The 22034-nt window shown below is 41.4% G+C and overlaps 1 protein-coding gene across 3 annotated transcripts in view; it reads right to left on the bottom strand.

Annotated features, from left to right (window-relative positions):
* Positions 1-22034, bottom strand: part of PSME4 (proteasome activator subunit 4) — a 418332-nt gene that overhangs the window by 81395 nt on the left and 314903 nt on the right. For all 3 annotated transcript variants that reach the window (XM_033936116.1, XM_033936117.1, XM_033936118.1), the window contains 2 exons: positions 13507-13576; positions 1738-1863 (listed from right to left, as the gene is read on the bottom strand). In XM_033936116.1, the coding sequence (XP_033792007.1) occupies positions 1738-1863; positions 13507-13576 (196 nt within the window). The remainder of the gene's footprint in view (positions 1-1737; positions 1864-13506; positions 13577-22034) is intronic.

Here is a 22034-nt window from a genome sequence, read left to right as displayed (position 1 = left end):
CTGGTCAGGCTATAACTCCCTGTCCCTCTCTCCACTGGTCAGGCTATAACTCCCTGTCCCTCTCTCCACTGGTCAGGCTATAATTACCTGTCCCTTTCTTTCCATCTCTTACCATCAACTTATCCCAGCTCTCTTCCCTCCTGCACTCCCATGGTTCCATTTCTCCTCCTCTATCTCCATGGTCCAACATTTTGCTTCCTCTCTTTTCTGTTTTTCTTCTTCTCTCCCCCCTGATGAAGAATGAAATGGAGGAAAAAAAAATTGAGATGCTGCATCTCTCTGCTTTCCATCCACAGGCCTAACATTTCTCCCTCTCATCCCTAGATCCAACTTCTCTCCCTTTCTCTTCTCAACTGCCCCCATCCCATCTCTCCCCCTGCCTGTCTGCCTCCCTTCCCCAGTTCTACCATTTCTTCCTTTCTCTGCCTAACAGTTCTCCCTTCAAGTATCTCTTTCCCTCTTCCTCCACACCAGCCCAGGTCCAACTTCTCTCCCTTCAGACCATTATCCACCATCAATCTCTCTGTCCTTTGTTTCTGGCCCCATAAGCTCTCCTCCCAGGCCTAATCTGGCACTTCTTTTAATACCCTTCCACCCCCCAAAAAAATACATTCAGGCTTCCTCGGCCCAGCATATTCTCCCCTTCTCTCTGCGCCCATGCCTCACTCCTCTCCCACCACCATGTCCAATAATTCTCTCTCTGTCTCCGTCCCTCCTCTCTCTGCCCAAAGTTCACCTTTCTTTATCTTCCCAATTGCACCATCTCTTTTCCTCTCTCAGACACCCAATTCTCCCTTTCTATTATCTCCCTCACCTCAGCATCTTTTTCCCTCACTCTCTCCATTCTTCCATCTTATGGCTCAAGCTCCCCCTCCCTCTTTCCCTTCATTCTGTGTCCTTTTCATGCCCTTCCCTCCTTCCTTCCATCATTTTTCCTAAGTTTCTGCTCCCTCCCTCTCTCGTCCCAATACGCCCTTCTCCCTCCCTCCCTTCTATGCCCTGGGTGTTTACCTTCAGGCTGACTCCCTTCTCACTGCTACATTCATTGTTTTGCTGAAAGCCACGGGCAGCGCCTCCCTCTCAAGTCCCAACACACCCTTCTCCCTTCTGTGCCACAGGTGTTTACCTTCTTGCCGGCTCCCTCCTCTGTCTTGCTGCAGCATTCATTCAAAGCCACGGGCAAAGGCTCCCATGCGCCTTCCGCAGCTGATCTGGAAGCATTCCCTCTGATGTCATGACATCAGAGGTAACGCTTCCGGGTCAGCCGCAGAAGGCACGTAGGAGCCGCTGCCCACGTCTTTGAGCGAATGCTGCTGCAAGATGGAAGAGGCAGCCAGCAAGACGGTAAACACCTGGGGACGGCAGAGGAAAACACCACATCGTCCTTGAGTGGGGCCGCACGGGTTGGACACCCCTGATATAGAGTTACTGTCAGTTGGGAGCCTCTGTATTATGGGTGGAGTCTCTTGGAAGCTCATTGAACCCCAACCATATTCTACTATCCACTGCCGCATTGGACCAAGATTTCATTCACAGCACTGCTCCTGGAGTTAGCCAGGCAATGTTGTACATGGAGGGGGGGGGAGTAAGAACAGGGATAAACTAGACTAGGGAAAGGTTGGGGACTTGAGTTGCATGGGGGAGGTGAGGTTAGTACACAACCAAAGTTTCACCTAGTGCGATAGATTTATTTGGAGTTGCCCTGTATGGGAAGCCAAAACCATTTACAAGGCTTACCTTGAACAGACAAAATCTTCGAGGATTGAACTTGTCCTTCCCTTTCCTGTCTTCTAAAGATAGAAACTTTACTAGCTGGTCCACAAATTTGGGGTCAGAAAATTGATCATATATGATCTGTTCAGCCTTCATAAAAAAAAAAGAAAAAAAGGAAATAATAGTAAAATCCAATGTAATTGTAACACAAGCATAAAATAATTTTTCTTTGCCATTATTTATGTACAGTATTTGAGATTGATTAATTGCCAAACCAGTGCATTATTTTTACTCTTTCAGCAAGGGACTTTGAATATTCTAGAACTGGATTTTCATCTACCTGAACAACCAAGGGTATCCCCAAGATCTAACCTTACAGACAAGCAGTCCACTTTAATAACAATATGTGATACCTGCTCAAATTCCTGTCTTTTGTGGTGACTGAGGAAGGGTGTGATGAGTCAATGGCTCTCACTGCTGCTAATGGAAATATAATTTGGTTTATTCAAGCATTTACTATGCCACCCTTCAGAAAACAGCAATATAAACATCTTTCTCTCTAAAACAAGAGAATTTGGTGGGTATGTGTGTGTACATGCAGATATAGAGATATAAATAAATATACAGGAGAACGTGAACAGATTGCTTGTGATCATGTGTGAGCATAATGATGACAAATTTACCTAGCCTGATTTTTTGACAGCAGCAAGCAATGGGAGTTGAGAAAGGAAAGTTTCTCACCTGTAGAAGGTGTTCTCCAAAGACAGCAGGTAGATATTTTCACAAATAAGTGACATCATCCATTGAACCCAGTACAGACATATACCAAAGTATACTGTCACTTTAAAAACCTTTAGTACTGCCCGTACCATACACACACATGTTGTGCCTTCTCACCTGACATTGGCTTGTAGCGAGAGGCATATCCTATAGGCAATAAGCCGGCACAAGTGCCTCTCCTCCCCAGAGTCTCGTAGCACAGCTGAATTTCAGGAGGCACACTAGGAAGCCTTTTTTAACCCCAAAATCTCAGTTTATATTTGAGTATATACGGCACATCCTGTGGGCAGGTAAGATGAGAATGTATGCTTCTTTTAAATCTAGAGAGCAAAGCTAGTCATTTCTCTCCAACAGAGATAGCAGAGTTCTCAGAAAGACCATATGGCATTTCTCCTTCACCATTTGTTGAGAGCCCAGAGGTCTAGAATCAGTCGGAGTCCTTTGGTATGAGGAAATATTTGGAGAAGAATCCTTGGCCCCTCTCCCACAGAAGAACTGGTTGTATAGCACTGAGCTGGAGGAGGATCGAGAGTAGTGCTGTCTAATTCAAGGAAAATTTTTTCGATTCGGCCTATTGAATTGATTTTTTAAATTTGATTTTCCTGCCCAATCGAGCATTTTTTTCCCCAAATGTCCTGGCAGATTTATTTTGTAGTCTTTCCACGACCCCCCCCCCCTCCGTCAATGGTGTGGTATAAACTAACTAAATAAAAAAGACTTTTCCTCTCTCTATAAATCCTAACTTATACTCAGTGTCTAACACCAGCTCTAGCAGGATATGTATTTCAAATCTGACATATTGTAATCACAAAATAGAACCCAGTCTGAGCTTCTGGGAAAACGGGATAAAAATCAAAATAAATAAATAAAATACCTTCCAGTACCATATCCAATATTTATTTCTTTCCTACCGTCTACCATTTCTCTCTCTCTCCCTGCTATGTACCCTGGGTCAAACATCTCTATTCTCCTCCATGCAGCATCATTTCCTTCCTCCCCTCCATTATGATGTGCAACATTTCTTTCTCTCTCCCTTTGCACCATCTCTTCCTGTCCTCCACCCTATGTCCAACATTTCTCCCTCTCTCTTTTCCATGCATGTCTCCCTCCCCTCTACCATATGCAGGATTTCTTCCTCTCCAAGTTTATTAAAATTTGATGTATCGCTTTAAAAATTGTCAAAGCGGTGTACATTACATAAAAAAATATAAAATTGAGAAAATATAACTAACTAGTCTTTAAGCCAGTTACATTAACGGGTGATAGAATAGATGTGTGTGTGTGTGTGTCTGTCTTTCTTTCTCTCTCTCTCCTTGGCCGCTTTCTGTTTGTCTGTCTTTCTTTCTTTTTTTCTTTCTGTCTCTCTCCTTGGCTGCTGTCTGTCTTTCTCTTTCCTCGGCTGTTCACCACCACCACTTGCCTGCTCCCCCTGTTCAGAAGTAGCCTTTCTCACTTCCTTTTACCTCCCCCGTGTCCAGCAGCATCCCTTTCCTGCTCCCCCTGTCCAACAGTAGCCCTTCTACTTTCCTTTTACCTCCCCTGTCCAGCAGCACTCCATCACTGCTCCCCCTGCCCTTCTCCCTTCCTTTTACCTCCCCACTGTCCAGCAGCACCTCTTTCCTGCTCCCCCTGTCTATCAATATCCGTCCAGCAGCATCACTTCACTGCTCCCCCTGTCCAGCAGCAGCCCTTCTCCCTTAGTTTTACCTCCTCCCTGTCCAGCAGCACCTGTCTGCTCCCCCTTTCCATCAAAACCTGCTCCCAAACCACGGGTGCTTCCGTTGCGTGGTCCTCTTAGAGTGAGTGAGGACAGGAAGGTGGAGTCTCTGACGTGTTCTACCTGCTCCCAAACTGCAGCTGCTTCCATTGCGTGGTCCTCTTAAGAGTGAGTGAGGGCGGGAGGGGGAGTCACCGGCGTGTTCTCTGCCTCCTTGGATCAGTGGTCGCCATTTCAAACTCTGCATGCGCAGTAGTAGCCAGAAAACCACCACAGGCTCGTTTTACTGGCATGGAGCTACGGATTACGGAGGCAGGGATCACGGCAGAAGAAGTGCACGCTTAGGGTTTTATTATTATTGATACTTTAAATGAATACATGACAAACTAAAACATAAGGGAAAAGAGGTAGAACTACAATAATTTATAGGAGAGAAAGAGAGAAGGATAGCACAATTGGGGAGGGAAGCTATAGTCTTCCTTAATTATTTATTATTTTTGGCAGAAATCTGTGATCTGGGCAGGAAGTAATAAGCTATAAGTGTTTTTGAATAACAAGGTTTTAAAATTTGTTTTAAATTTGTAGATGTTTTCGTCCTCTCTTAAATAGAATGGTAACGAATACCAATGCACAGGTGCACTTACTGAGAAAATACATTTGTGGGTTGTGTCATAAAAAAGGTGTCTTAAAGAAGGGATATGTAGAAGGTGTTGATTACTGGATCTTAGAGGTCTTGGTGAGCAATAAGGGACAAGTAATCTATCCATGAAATTTGGTGTATGGAGAGTTTTTGTTTTAAATGTTAACTGTAAAATTTTATATGCAATTCTGTGTGTTATCAGGAGCCAACAATGTGATTTTATTAGAAATGGTGTTACATGAGCAAATTTGGTGGAGCCCATCTTTGTGGAATAGGTTCCCCCTTCCCCAGTATTTCACCTAGTTCCTAACAAATCTAAAAACCCTCCTCCCTACACCATTGTCTCATCCACTCATCGAGACTTTACAGAGCTCTGCCCGTCTCTTGAGTCCTGCATGTGGAACAGGGAGCATTTCTGAAAATGCTACCCTGGAGGCTCTGGATTTTAACTTCCTACCAAGAGCCTAAATTTGGCTTCCAGAACCTCCCCTACCACATGTCATTGGCACCCATATGTACCAAGACAGTAGACTCCTCCGCAGCACGTCTAAAATCTTATCTAGGTGAGGCGTGAGGTATACCACCTTCGCACCAGGCAGGCAAGTGACCAAGCGATCCTCATGTCCACCAGCCACCCAGCTATCAACATGTCTAATGATCAAATCTCCCACTATAACAGCCATCCTAACCCTTCCCTCCTGCGCAGAAGCCCCTGGAGAAACATCCTCGGTGCAAGAGGACATTGCATCCCTGATGGGCAGGATGGCCTCCTACACCAGAGTGATGCTCTCCTTTAAGATGACCTCCCTCCTCCAAGGCAGCACAGAGGCTGCCTCCACATCTCTTAAAAACCTCCAGCACTAAATACCGAGCTCTTCTCCTACATTGGATACAAACCACGCTCACAAACGGCATCTTCCCAACTGAACTCAGCAAAATCATCATCACCCCAATCCTAAAAGACCCTAAAGGACCAACGGACCAACTATCCAACTACAGACCCATTGCTTCCATACCGCTATATGTCAAAATAATAGAAGGGCTAGTAGCCAAACTCCTCTCCAATTATCTAGAAGACCACAAAATACTCCACTCCACGCAATCCGGTTTCAGAACCAACTTCAGCACAGAGATGCTACTAGGATCCCTCATGGACGCTGCTAGACAACACCTCAGTACAGGGGAAAAAATGATGCTCATATAACTGGACCTGACCGCTGCATTTGACCTGGTGGACCATAACACCCTACTACAAATTTTGGAAACAATAGGTATCACAGATAAAGATAAAGTATACTCATGGTTTGAAGAATTCCTAAAATCCAGAACCTACAGAGTAAAATCAGATAAAGAAAAATCAGAAACTTGATCAAACCTCAGTGGCGTACCCCAAGGATCACCACTATCCCCTACTCTTTTCAACCTCTACACTGCCTCCCTCAGTGCCCACCTGGACAAACTAGGCCTATCTTCCTACAGTTATGCAGATGACATCACCATTCTCATACCTTTTGATCAACCAAAGCCCTCCATGACAGATGCACTACACCAAACACTTGAAACAGTAGCGATTTGGATGAAAGATAACAAACTGCTCTGTTCCTAATTGGCTGAAGAGCCTATAAATCAAAAGATCAGCTTTGGGATGGGTGGAAGCTGGGGAGGGCGGGAGGGAATTAAACACTAAACAGAGACTTTCCTTACCTGCTATCTGTGTCCTAATCTGATTTTATCTTATGCTCTGAAATGCAACCTAAAATACTAATCCAGACTAAAACACTTTTTCATATAAATCCCTAACAGACACCCTAAAGGTTATACTATTGCCTAAACAGACTTTGCTGAAAAAAGCAGAGTACTTTAGTAGAAAAGCAAAAGGACAATGAAATAATCTACTTAAGCCCAAGTTTACCTTTTTCCAAGTTTGAATGCCAGCAGGTAATATATTCTAAAATGGAGTTTTTCTTCCCCTTAGCAGATCCTCATTCAGCACCTCTTCAAGATCATGGCACTGAACATACCAGTTATGGAGATCAGTGGCTGAAATAGCCCTGCTACATCGAGCGCATTGCTTGATATTGTGAGGCACCTTGGACATGGAAGAAAAAATGGCCGATGCAAAATTGAAAGGTTCCAATGCCGCAGAGCAGAAGAGAAAATAAACCAACAAAAGACGACGATGTCATCTGAAGAGGGGATGGAGGGGCAAAATGGCTGCTGAAAATAAATATATGTGAAAACCTCACAAAAAATCAACATATACACACAGAAAAAAAATGACTAAAAATTAAAGAAAAAATGGAAAGGCATGAGAATATCGAAAGAAATTTTAACACACTGAAGAGAGCTTTATGACGTTGGGCAGGAAGGCATGCACATGCACGGTACAGGCAGTGTTAAAGTGATAGTATACTTTGATATCTGTCTGTACTAAGTTCTGTGGATGACGATCACTCTTATGCGAAAATATGCTGCTTGCTTGTCCTTGGAGAAATGTATATACCTTATTGCATGTTCAGAGTTGTCTACTTGTTGACACTCTGAATTTAAAGCAGTCTATTTATAGATAACCTGAACCTGATATAACATTCTTGGCTGTTGGGCTAAATAGCCCACCTTTGATCCATCTTCCACATATTTGTCTGATGGGCTGCCGCGGGAGCAGACCGCTGGGCAAGATGGACCTCTGGTCTGCCTCAGCGGAGGCAACTTCTTATGTTCTTATGACCTACCAAATATACTCGAATATGAAATGGTTGTATGTGTTTCAAATGCATCCCCTTTTTTTTAAAGGCAGCTGATGAACATTATCTTCACAGACTACTGCAGACATATTTATGGCAAAGGAGGAGAGCCCGTCTTCCAATCTCAGTCATTTACATCCCTCGGTGCAGTGGGGGTCTAGGACTTCTCAACATACGTTATCTGACCATAGCAGCAGCCATGCGCCACATTAATGACTGGTACAGGGGAACTCAAGATTTTTCAATCATTTGAGCCATTGGAGCTCTCCTTTCTAAGACCTTGGCATTTCAGCTGCTATCTCCACTGCAAGGGGTTGTCTATTCCATGGGTCCCCCAGTGGGCACAGAACTTGCCAGCGGCAGTGGCTACCTGGCACTGGGTGTGCAGGCATCAAGGATACTCATTATCAGTTTCACCATTTTTGCCCTTATGTGATAACCCAGAATTTGTTCGCAGTCAGCAACGTGCTATCTTTCACCGCTGGAATCGCTTGAGACTTTGTTATTTGTTTCAAGTGCTTAATGAAGAGGGTCGCATGAAATATTTTGATGATTTACAACGGGAATATCCTCAAATTTCCTTGGATGTTTTTTCAAATATGTAACTTCAGCACTATGTGCGTAGCTTGCCTTGGCAGGATCTAACAGAATATGTACAAGAGAAATTGTCCTCGCTTTATACACTGGGTGCCCAGATGAAAGTACTCCTGCGGTATCATCACAGATATCTGCAACTCAACTTTACCAAATATACGGAACTCAACTTTACCAAATATGCAAACGCTTGGAATGCTGATCTGGCAATCACTTTCCAATATACAGATTTCAAAGCTTTTGTTCTTGGATTTCGATCAGTATCTGATAATGTTCTGTATTGGGAACAACATTATAAGTTTGTGCTTCAGTTGTATATTTCACCATGATGGGCTAGTCATATGTCTCTCTCTCTCACGGGTGCGTGCCCAAAGTGCCACCAACCCGACGTCACCCTTGGTCATCTATTTTGGACATGTGGTCTGATTACTACTTTCTGGACTTCTTTGCTAGCTTATATTTCCTCTTTGGATTTGTGGCATTGATGTTATTTGATGTTTTTTGCCTACAGATCCCCACCCCAAAGGGCTTCCGCCATTTTCTCCAGAAGGCAATCATGATGGGTAAAAAAGTGATCTTGCAGCATTGGCTGGATCCTAGGCCTCCTACAACACAACAGCGGCGAATGCAGATGATAGCTTTGCTTAAAGCGAAGCGCACTCAGATTAAATCTTCTCATTCCCCTCAGTGGCAGAACTTCCGACAAACCTGGATGGTTTGGGACTCTCTTACACCGCGAATGGGCGGTTATCTGTTGAGCATTTGATTTGATATTTCGCTGCATTACTTACACACACTCATGATTTCTCGATGTTTATTAGGGGGAGAGGGGTGAGCAGGGGATGGGGTATGGAGGGTTGTAATTTGTACTGCATATTTTATTGTTTGCTTTTTGTGATTTTGAATAAAAATGATTTATATATACTTGTATATGTCAAGAAATTTAGGATAAAAAAATCTATTAGAAAACCAGGGGTCATCATATGTATAGGTAACACCCACAGAAACTAATAAAAACCAAACATGTAGCAACAGTTCCCCCTGTCCACAACACTGCAATCCCCACCCAACAGCTATTATGTACCTTTAATTCTCAAATATGTCCACTTATCTTAGTGGTCACAGAAACTGATTCTGATGGGCCCGTTTCGCCAAAACTTCTTCAGAGAATCAGAACAAAATTCTTAATGCACAATATACAGTAGTGCTGCGTAGAAGCCATTATTCAGGCGCTTTCATGGATGGATTATGTCTCTGAAGAAGTTTTGGCAAAACGGGCCCATCAGAATCAGTTCCTGTGACCACTAAGATAAGTGGATTTTTATAAATATATATACACACACACATATACATACATACGATTTTCAATATTTAAACAATCAAATCATGGATGAATTGCTGTTTTTGCACCATATTTAATATATTGCAATATTTAATATATGCATTGGAGGTGGTGGAGGAGGATTGATGATTAAAAACCACAATCTGTATCGGCTAAACGGCCAGTGTCTAGCATGAGACACAGTGATATGGTCTGAGATCCGGCCTCCTTTCCACAGATGACCTATTTGTTTATTTGTGACTGAGAGACATTTATATTTTTCTAAATAAGTTATAGTCTATTTGAGTTTAATTCCATTTTTGTTTTGAATCACATTGGTTAAGCCATACAAGAAAAATATCAAGCTCTTCACGTGTGCCAATCCAGACTTCCAGTATATCATCAATATACCTTTCCAAAAGAGGAAATACTGCCAGAACTGAGAAGGGTACAGATGTTGTTGTTCAAACTTTGATACATATAAACAAGCAATGGGGCCATCTTAGCACCCACTGCAGTGCCTTTTATTGTTTATAAAAAAACAACAACCCTTGATCCAACTGAAAATAGTTCATAGTTAGCGTAACAGAGGCTAGCTTCAACAAAAACTCAATCCGGGCTTTGGAAAGATCTAATTTACTCAACTCCTCCTGAACAATGCTAATGGCATCTCTTTGTGGTACATTGGTATAGAGTGCAGAAATGTCCATGGTGATCTTTCCAAAGCTTTGAGATATGCTTGCACAAACCTGGCTCTGCAGGTGGGTGGTTAAATGTGGGTGCAGGGTTTATATAATACCGGTAACTTTTTTAAGTTAGTGTTTTTGGCCAGGTTACATAGAGATCCTGTTTGTGACATTTAAATTCGTGATGTGTTTAAGTTTTCACGTCTCTTACATGCACTTTATATGATCAGCTGGTCTCTTGGTAGAATTCCTTATCAGTTAGGAACCCCGCCTGTGAAAGCATTAACTCTGAATCTGGCACATATGTATTGATCTTCTTTCTCATTTTTGTCTGCAAGTTATGAAACTATACATTAATATATTGAAGTAAGCTTTTACATGATTAATTCTTTTTCGTTGCTCACAGAAGTGCTGACAACCTTAACATAATTGACCACAGCGACTTTTTTCTTGCTTTAGAACCCCACACATCGGGTCTCCTGAAGCTGATCACGAAACAGGGCTGCGTTGAGACCGTCATACCACTTAAGATAAATGAATTCCATCTCCTTCTGTTGGTCAGTTTAAAATCAATGTTACAGTAAAAATGACTAATAATATCAACCAGTCTAGTGAAAATCAATAGATTTTGGATTGAATATGTCAACCATATGCAATGACTGGATAAACAAACTCCTCTAGGAGGGTAAACAAGCCCTCCAATGGAGTTCCACATCTCTGAGCATAAGGAGAAGCACATCAATCTTTGACTTTTTGAAACTGGTTTGATTATAGGAGGGAGATACATTGTATATTTTTCATTTGTTGGTATACTTTAGGTATACTGTTTTTGATCTCTTTTGGTTTACTTATGATATCCTGATTTATTTATTGTTGATTTAAGCATAAATGGAAGACATTTTTTGCTTTGTTTTTAAATAAATCTATGACCACTTCATTATAAGAATCAGTGCAAAATGGCTCTCTAATAAAAAATGCTATTGTCGAAGGAGAAAAAAATGAAAATGACATTCTCCTTCCCACCTTCCAGAGGACTCAGAAAGGCCAGATTTTTAAAATCAACATCTATGCAAAGTTATCATTATTGTACATGACAATACATCACCAACACAACTACTAGCAGTCCCCGGGTTAAGAATGAGCTCTGTTTTTTAAACCGTTCTTAAGTTGAATTTGTATGTAACCCAGATTCGGCACGTGGCTTGCGGTTGACCTAGAAGCCTTCCCTTACTTCTGGGTTAGCCGCGAGCTACATGCAGGAATCAGTGGCCATGGCTTTATGAAGTGCAACTTGGTGGAGAGAGCTAGCCAGAGGAGGTAAACAACCTTGAGAGGCACGAATTTGGGCCACTGAATGGAGGGAAAGACGACAAAGGGAGCGTTGGGACACCGAAGGGAGGAGAAGGGTCGTATTTTGAGAGGAAGGGAGCAAGAAGGGCAATGTTGGCACAGAAAGTGAGAGGCAGGACCCCAGTTCGTAAGTACGAGTTTGACGTAAGTCAGTCATACTTAAACCGGGGACTGCCTGTAATAGTAATTTTTTTTTTCAAATTCTTTATTCATTTTTTCATCTTACATCAAGTGTACAATATTACATCAATTGAATCATACACATCACTTGAAATTCTTATCTATTTTCATCTTAAATACATAAATTAAGCCCTTCCCCCACCCTCCCTTTCCACAAATATTGTAAATCAGGTATATCATACATGTATTATAAACAAAAATTTTGATTAAGACCAATAATACAACTATATAACCCCCCTTTCCCCTTATTATAAATATACTTTTAGTGTAAAAAGGTGTCTAATCATTACAATATGTTATCAGTGGCCCCCAAATCTTTTTAAAATTATTATAATTCCCTTTTTGCATGGCAATTGTTCTTTCCATTTTGTATATATGGCACAACAAATTCCACCAGAAAGTGAAATTAAGTCTGGTGTAATTTTTCCGATTTCTGGTGATATGCTGAATGGCGATTCCTGTCATTATTAACAAAAGTTTATTATTACTTGATGAAATTTGACTTTTTATTCTTATAGACGTCCCAAATAGAATTGTATCATATGATAGAGCTACATGGTTTTCTAATAAACAATTAATTTGAGACCAAATTGATTTCCAAAAGGCCATGATACAGGGACAAAAATAAATTAAATGATCTAGAGTCCCTGCTTCCAAATTACAGTGCCAGCATTTAGAGCTATCCAACTTTTGTAATCTAACTGGGGTCCAAAATGCTCTATGTAACAAAAAGAACCAAGTTTGTCTCATAGATGCAGACACTGTACATCTCATTCTCCAAGACCAAATTTGTGGCTATTGAGACGCAGAAATTTGATGCTTAATCTCAATGCTCCAAATGTCTCTAAGACCAGTCTTTGGTTTTTTATTCATAAATCCAGATAATAATTTATACCATTGTACGGCCTGGTGTCCCAGAAAATCTGCCTGAAAGCATAAAAATTCCAGACTATACTGATTGCTAAGATTCTTCCATTCAGGGAACCTTTCCTGAATAGCCTGCTTCAGCTGCAACCATTTAAAATTTTGTGATTTATTTAGACCATATTTATGTTGCAACTGTGAAAAATCAAGCAGTTTACCATTTGAAATAACATCATTTAAAGTTCGTATACCTGCAATAATCCAATGCTTCCGTACGATTTTAAAACCGCCAATTTGAATCTTGGAGTTTAGCCAAATAGATTGATATAACGTAATGTTTTCCATGTATCCATCAATATTCTATTCTCTTTATATATTCTAGGCATTTTTATACTGAGAACATGAGATAGATGTAAAGGAAACATAAGTCGTCATTCCAAATACAACCAGTCTGTGATGTTTTCCATGAGCTCTGGGAGGACCCAATACATACCCTGGCATAAAATATAGGCTTGATGATACCTATAAAAGTTTGGAAAATTTACCCTACCCTCCACAATTGATTTTTGTAAAGATACTAAGGCAATTCTAGGCATTTTACCCAGCCAAACAAATTTTGTAAGAATACTATTTATTTGTTTATAAAAGGACCCCTGAAAAAAAACTGAGACATCCTACACAACTGAGACATCCAGTACAGCTCAAACAATATTTGTATGCATTAAAGTACCTAATCCATGCTGAATTTTTTTTGGTGACATTAGACAACAGTGTGCCTATCAGAGCTGTATCACCTGGGCCACTGGTGATAAGCTGATATCAAAAGAATATGAAAGCCATTGTATTTCCCCCAAATAAAATGTACAACACAGCAACACATCCATACAAAATTGAATGTTAAATATCAGCTGTCTTACCTCTGACATTTCTTCTCTAATTCTTCCAAGCTTTGGCTGCTGGTCAGCAGGAGCATATACTAGCATTTTTCTACAATATTAAAGAAAGACACATAACCGTTAAAATCAATGTAAAGCAAAATTGTTTATCTGTGTTCTCCAAGAGTGGGATATTAGTTCTCACAGGTGGAGTGGCATCATCCAATGGAACCTGGGTCAAAGAAAAATTAAACTAAGCTCTCTAAGCGCCATATTTCAGAGTTCCGAGCCACAGCATATGCAGGGTTACTTCCATCTGTGTTGTAGAAGCAGGGCCACTTCAATGCCATACATACTTTCAAATTAAGAAAATCTAACTCCAAGTCAAGTTATGAGTGTTTTGTGAACATTAATATCCTACTCTTCACAAAGACTACCAGTGATAATAAAGGATAAGCAGGGACTCTCCAGATGCAAGTTACCTTTAACAAAATCACATCCCCCCTCCCTCCCAAAAAAGAGGAAAATGGAAGAAATAGATTGTCAACGAATACAAAAGTAGTTCTCACAGCAATAAACTTTTTAAACAAAAAAGGCAATCTGGAAGAAGGATGAAGTTTGCTTCAAAACCTCAGATTTCATAGAACAGAATGACCAAACCTACTATCACATGAGGAATCCCTCTCAAAACCATAATGGGATGCCAATGTACAGACTGAATTCAGTATTTCCAAGCCTGTTTGGGCATAGGCCAAATAGATACAATCTATTATTTAGTTAGAGTACATATAATTAGTTATTCCAGTCAACACACACACAAAAATCAAAGGACTCATGTTTTAAACATACTAAGTGATGTTTGATGTGCCAGAGCAGATAACAACAACAAAAAAACGTACATCAAATGGTAAAATCCTTAACTATGAATTTTTCTAAGAGGGATGGGAGATATTGTGATAGATTTGGCAGAAAAAGCAGCATTTAACTAAAAAAAGAGCACTTACTAGCATCATAGGGAAAAAAAAATATGAATCTTGGGTTCTGTGGAAGAAAGAGAACTTAGCTGACCTTGTGTGACAATGCAAATATGGAAATCCTACGCATTTATGGTAGAAAGTTCTGTCAGTTTAGAGAGCTTTGTTTACTTTCTCTCTGCCTCAAGCTTTGCCAGATTACTTCAATCCAACATAAAACAGAGATGCTTACCTGTAATGGGTGTTCTTTGTGGACATCAGGACAATGCAGACACACTGGTTATTTCAGCTGCAGGCTGTCAATCTGAAACTGCCCTCTCAAGCTTGTGCACACTTTTTTCAGCCAATCAGAAGGGATTGCAACTTTCCCGTGCTGAACATGAGTGTACCTCTTCAGTTTTTTTTTCCAGTAGCTGGTGGTATAAAGAGGGGATGGCGGGAAGGAAGGTGTATCTGCATTCTCCTGATATCCACGGAGAACATATGTTACAAGTAAGCAATTCTGCTTTCTTCGCAGACACAAGCCAATGCAGACACACTGGCGATTCCCTAGCAGTGGACTGTAGGAAAATATTAAATTGGAATAGCAGCAGTCTGAGGTTGCAGATGGGTGGAAGTAGAATAATTAGTAAAAGAGAAATTTTAAAACTGATCAGTCCTGGAGGCAAAATCCAAGCTGTAATGCTTGTTGAAAGAATGAAGAAAAGCCCAAATTGCTGCTTTGCAAATGTCTGTATATGAGGTTCCTCTGAGATACGTGGTTGTAGTAGAAACTGCTTTTAAGGTATGAGATCCTGACTGTTGACAACAAAAAGTTACACAGGCCACTGTCCAAGTGGAAAGAGTACACTTACACACTGGTAGGCCCAAATGAGAAGAAGTATAAGACAAGAAAAAATTATGATGCTTTCCTATGGGTACTAGTACTTTGCAAATAGAATCAAAGAGCTCTTCTGTAGTCCAGAGTATGAAGAGTAACTGCTGAGGAATCTTCATGAGGTTTTGTAAAGAAAACCGGCAGGATGAGTTCTTGGTTCAAATGCAGGGGAGAGTGTGGCGCAGTGGTTAAAGCTACAGCCTCAGCACCCTGCGGTTGTGGGTTCAAACCCACATTGTTCTTTGGGACCCTGGGCAAGTCACTTAATCCCCCCTTTGCCCCAGGTTCATAAACACTTCTCCCTCCGTATTTGCGGTTTCAGCATTCGCAGTTTCGATTATTCACGGTTTTTAGCTTGCTGGCTCCCCTCCCAAATTATATCAGCTTGCATAGAGAAATCGTTGATTCCAAGTGTTTACAGAGAAAATCGCTGATTCCCAGCACTTTCTTCACTGTGTTTTGCCTCTCCTTCAAAAAAAGGCCAGGTTTCCCACCATGTTATTCGCATTTTCACCATATTCACGATGGTTTTCAATAGAAAACAGTGAATAAGATATGAAAAAGTTATTTGCGGTTTTTCTGTATTTGCGGTTCTGTTAATCCTCTATCACAGCGAATATGGAGGGAGAAGTATAAAACTGTTCTGAGCTCCCTTGGGTGAACGGTATAGAAAATTGAATAAATAAATAAAATGAAGAGGAATAACCACTTTAGGAAGGAATATAGGATGACTACACAGGACTGCTTTTGTGGGGGAAACTCTGGTGTTGAAGAGGGTACTGATATCTTGGGGAGTGGACATCCCCACATGTGTTAGACACCCTGTGTCTGATACACCAGAGAGAATTAGGAGGGAAATAGAAACAGATGCTGGGGAAGAGGTGTAGAGAGGTAAAAGCATATAATGGTAAAAAGATAGAAGGCATTATATAGCTAAATGCTTTAATTGAGTAAAGAAATAATGCTTTATGTTAGCCTAGCAGAGAAAATAGTTATATTACTTCATTCTAACTTAAAAGTGTGCATGAAGCACTTATGAGATTGCAGGAAAGTGTGGTAAGCTAGCTGCTACAGCAGGTGTGCCTATAGGGAAGTGGTTAGTATTGGTCAGATAACTAATGTCAGAGTAACAAGATTGTAGGTATGTGGCAGTATTATTTAATCAACATGCTGTAGCAAAAGTCATAAATAACTCATAGAAAAGCAGAAGTATAGCCAGGCTAATGGTCAACCTGCCCCGATAGAGATCAAGGAGGTACAACGCTTAGGAAGCAAAACTTAGCTATTTCTAAGAAATTAGGCCACTGCATATTTTTAGTTTGCAATGTAAGGGAAAATACTAATGAAATTATAATAATAAGAAATCATGTGATTGCAATTAACAAAATGAATACTGCTGAGATGTGGAATTTATAATTGGATAATTCTGAACTTGAAATCTGATTGGAGATTGTATTAACCATGTATCTAATATAATAAAACGCTAGGCCGCGCATGCGCACTTCCTATGTGTGCGCCGGTTTTCCGTGAGCTGTAGCGACACATAGGAAGTGCGTATGCGTGGCTTACGCTCCGTCCTGCTCCCTCTTGAAAGACGCAGCGTCTCCCTTACACTAACTTTGCCGTCGCCGCCTCTCCGCTCTCTCTCTTCCTCCCCCCCCAAGGCGGATGGCCAGCGGCTTATGCGCATGCGCTGGCTTGGCGCACCAGAGGGCAAGATGAAGGGGGTGCGGAGCAGCGCTGGCGGCGGCAGTGTCCGGTAGGGAACACGTCCACGAGTCCCCCCTCCCGCATCAACTGCTGCCGCTCCTGTTCAAAGCGGCCTGCTGAGGTTTGTGGCCGGCTGTAGCGAACCTCGCAGGCCGCTCTCCACATGAAGCACGTTCCCTCTGACGCGATTGCGTCAGAGGGAACATGCTACCATATGGAGAGCGGCCTGCGAGGTTCACTACAGCCGTTTGTGAACCTAAGCAGGCCGCTTTGAACAGGAGTGGCAGCGGCGGAAGCAACCATGGGTGGATGGAGGGAGGGGAAGAACGGGAGGGGAAGCGAAAAAGAAGGGCTATGGAACAGGCAGGAAAGAGGGCTGCTTTGGGGGGAGGGGTGTGCTGGGACCAGACAGCAATCGGGGGGAGGAACAGATGGGGGGCCATGAAGCAGGCAGGCATTGCACAACAGGGGGAAAGGGGGCTGCTTTGGGGAGAGAGTTGTGCTGGGGGCAGACAGCAATCGGGGGGAGGGAGGAACAGAAGGGGGGCCACGAAGCAGGCAGGCATTGCACAACAGGGGGAGAGGTGAAAGGGGGCTGCTTTGGCAAGCAGGGGGGGCCAGGGAGACAGACAGAAAGAAAGACGCACAGACAGGGGACCTGGGAGAGACACAGACACAAAGAATGACAGACAGACAGCGTCCAGGGAGAGAGACAAATAAAAAAAACAACAACACACCATACATACAGACATCTACTCTAGCACCCGTTAATGTAACGGGCTTAAAGACTAGTGTTTAATAATAAATGAGCTGATGTCATGATGCCAATAAAAGGGGTAATTCCCCAGGGTCTGGTGTTGCTCTTAGTTAGAATACTGCCATTTAACAGGTCCCTAAGAACTCCCAATAAGGCCTTGTTGTGGCTTTTAATCATAACTGTGTGTGTTTGCACTGTTATTTTTACTCTTACCTGTGTGCGGTTGACTGTCAAATTCCTTGGTGTTTTTTTGAACTTGGAAAAGAAGGGCCAAGGGCTCCCTCAGAGAGTCTCTCATACCAAACAGCTTAAGGCAGATAATAAACTAGTGCTTGAACATCATTAATTTTTCTTGCTGATGTAATGATTATTAGGAAGAGAGTCTTCTGTGTGAGATATTGTAAAGAAATAGATTGTAAAGGCTCAAATGGAAGTTAAGAGAAGTTGGGTCAAAACTAAATTAAGATCCACGTTGGTGGAGAAAGTTGAAGTGGTGGACGTAAATACATGAGTCCCTTGAGAAATAGTTTTATTGTAGGATGAGCTGATACAGGCTTAGGATCATAATCAGTATGGCCTGCAGAAATGGTTGATAAGTGAACTCTGATTGACGCCGTTTTGAGTCCAGAATTGGAGATATGTCAAAGGTATTGTAAAAGGTCTGGAATGGAACATAGATGTGGATCTAGAGAGTGAGATAAACATCAAGTGGAGAATATTTTCCATTTAAGAGAATATGCTTTTCTGGTAGAAGGTTTATTTGCGGTTAATAAGACGTCTTAGATTACTAGTGAAAAAACTGACAACAGGAACTATTGAGGAGCCAAACTTTGAGAGCTAAGCTGGAGGATTAGGATGTATAAGTTGTCCATTTTGCTGTGTCAAGAATGTCAGATGAGTTCCCAGTGATATTGGGTTGTTTATGGCAGAGTGTACTAGGGTTGATGAGGCCAATCTGGGGCTATAAAGTCGGTGGAATCTTGAATCACCTTTTGGAGAATCCTTGATAATGAGATGTATTGGAGGAAAGGCAAAAAGGTGATTTGTCTAGCTGATGTTGATAGCATCTTGGGAAAGACTAGTGGAGGATGGGAGTTTCAAGCAATAAAGGTTGCATCTGAAGTTGATATCTGAAGCAAAAAGATTTATCTTTGGGGTCCCCCATCGATGAAAGAGCATGCAAGCTTTTAGAGGTGAAAGAGACCATTGTGTCAAAGTAAAATCCTGCTCAACTTGTCTGCTATACTGTTTTTCACTCCCAGGATGTAAACTGCTTGGAGGATCCCAGGTCAAGTACAAACAGTCATATTCGATATGCTTCTAAACAAAGAAGGTGAGATCCCATGGCTCTTTGTTTGTTCAGCTAAAACACTGTCACTTGGTTGTCTGTATGAATTAGTAGCTGTTTGTTTTTAATGAGATGCTTGAAAGTTGAAATGGCTGTACAGATATTGATATGAAGGGCTCTTTCTTCCGGAGACCATGGAGCTTTTGTTTTGTAATGGTTGATATGAGCTCCCTAACCTTTGGGAGAAGCATCTGTGGTGATTATGATGCCCTGAATTGGATATCGAAATGGTACTCCTGAGAGCAAGTTTTTTGAGGTTAGTCACCAACGAAGACTGATTTATTTGAGGTGTTGGTACAATCCTGTGTCTTAATGGTTAGCTGTGTTGATCCCACTGGTCTTTTAGGCCCCACTGAATGGGTCTCATGCACAGTCTTGTGTTGATATAACTGTGGAACAAGCTGCTATGTGGCCTAAGAGTCTCAGAAGGTATCTTGTTGAACAGAAGGTTGCTTTGATTAGTTGGAAAGTCAATTGTTGAATTTTGATAGAGCACTCTTGAGGAAGGTAAGCTCTGGCTGAGACTGTGTTTAGGTGAGCTCCAATGTTCTCAGTTGGAATTAGTTGGGATTATTTTTTGATGTTGATTATAAAATAAGTTTAAGTGTAGAGATCATAACTTGGATGGAATTGATTTAAGTTCTGTTTTGATGGTGAAGAGATAAGCGAGTCATCTAAGTAGGGAAACACGAAAAATGCCTTTCTTTCTGAGACAAAGGCCGTCACAATTATTAAGCATTTGGTGAAAACTCTTGACACTGAGGAAAGACTGAAGGGCCTTGCATTGGAAATGGAGATTTTGGAAGGTGAATCTGAGATATTACCAGTGATGAGGATGAATTGGAATATGGGCATATGCATCTTTGAGATCTAGGAAAGATAGCCAAGAGTTTGCAGGTAAAAGAGGTAGAATAGTGTGAACATAAGAATAGCTTTAGTGGGTCAGACCAATGGTCCATCTAACCCAGTAGCCTGTCTTTCCAGTGGCTTATACAGGTCACTAGTACCTGACAAAAACCCAAATAGTAGCAACATTCCATGCTACCGATCCAAGGCAAGCAGTGGCTTCCCCCACACTGTCTCAATAACAGACTATGGACTTTTCCTCCAGGAAATTGTCTAAAACTTTCTCAAAACCAGCTACATTAACCACTCTTACCACAATCTCTGACAATGCGTTCCAGGGTTTAACTATTCTCTGAGTGAAAAAATATTTCCTCCTACTGGTTTTAAAAGTATTTCCCTGTAACTTCATTGAGTATCCCCTAGTCTTCGTTTTAAGAAGAAATATAGATTTCTGAGATCTAGTATTAGTCTTAGGTCTCCAGTCTTTTTGGGTATTAAAGAGAGTAAAATCTCCGGTTTTGTTCTTGAGGTGGTACAGAATCAATAACAGGACTGAGAAGCAGTAATGCATTTCTTCTCAGAGGATAAAATTTTAAGGAAGTTGGGTGAAGTTTAGTTTGTAGCCAAATTTTACTATTTCCAAAACCCACTTGTCTGTTGTGATCAGATTCCAATTTAGTAAGAAATTTTGGATTCTGCCTCCTACTGATAAATCTGTCAAAAAGCTGGAATTAGGCTTTGGAGTAGAAAAGGAAGTGGATGGTTGAGCTTTTCTTTTTCTAGGCTTTTGATGAGAAAAAGATGGCTGAGAGGAGACTCCTGAAAAAAGTGATCTTGAATACGGTTGGTATCTGCATTTGTAGATTAATTGCGAATAATAAGTATTTATTTTGTTTTCTATACCATTCTTCCCAAAGAGCTAAGAATGGGTTACAGATTGTCATACATAATATAATATAATATAACAGGTTACAATTTGCCAAGTTACAGTAGAAGTTTGTTTTTTTTAATTTTGTGGTACAAGTTTTTATCCTAATTCGACACATACTAGGGATCTAATACCTATATATATAGTATACAATTTACAGGTTACAATTTGCCATGGTTCCAGTGAGATATGTATTTAGCTCTTTCCCAGCAGCCCTAATGAAAGCCCTCTGTCTTCAAAGACCCAGTGGCCTAATGGATAAGGCACTGGCCTCCTAAGCCAGGGATTGTGGGCTCATGACCCTTCTGGGGTGTTCTTTACAAGTCTTTCTTTAGAGAAATCCTTCCATATCAGTTCCTCTATCCATAATAAAATAGGTTCTCATTCAAGGTGTCACATGCTACCTCTACAGGCAGAAGAGGGTGTTTTGTACCTTGCCGCCCCCTTCTCTTGTGATACTCTCAGTTCTCTCCTGTTTCCCTCTGCAGTGCTTCCCAGCTCCCCTTTGCCTCCAAATGCTTGAGACTCTCCTCCCACTTCCTTTCTTTTTCATCTTTCTGAACCACAGCAATGAATGTGCAGCTCCCTCTTTACTCCTCTCTCCTTTACACTGGTGGTAAAGGACATGATGCAGACTTCTCATCATTCCTTTTAATATCTCTGCTCACATCTGGCACTCTCATCTGGATGCTCTTTAACCTTGAAAGACAGACCAGGATTAAGTAATTTTCTCTCTCAGAGTGCAAATATGCTCCTATCCACACTTGGAAAAAATTGATTTCTTGAGTATGTGTTATAGTATCTTCGATGAGAAGTAGAAGTCTGAAACATTGATATGGAAAGTTCTTTAATGGTTATCACAAAATAAATTGTCTTCTTTACAAGGAGCGTCTGCTAATTATCTTGAAGGTCCTCTCGGAGTTTAGAGACCCAAAGCCAGGCGACACATCTGGCAGAAATGGATACTGTTGCTAATCTAGAAGAAGTATCAAATAAATCATAGGTGCTGAAAATAAGATTGAAAGTTGACTCTTCTAAATTATTGAGGAAATGTAATCCATGAGATCATCCAGACCTTTGCCAAACAATAACTGTTCCTGAAAAAGCAGTCTAGCTCAAGCAGCCTTGGA

The sequence above is a fragment of the Geotrypetes seraphini genome, chromosome 3, assembly GCF_902459505.1.
Source record: "Geotrypetes seraphini chromosome 3, aGeoSer1.1, whole genome shotgun sequence".
Lineage (NCBI taxonomy): Eukaryota > Metazoa > Chordata > Amphibia > Gymnophiona > Dermophiidae > Geotrypetes > Geotrypetes seraphini.
The sequence above is the reverse complement of the archived record's forward strand: the minus strand, read 5'-3'. Positions and strand labels throughout refer to the sequence as shown.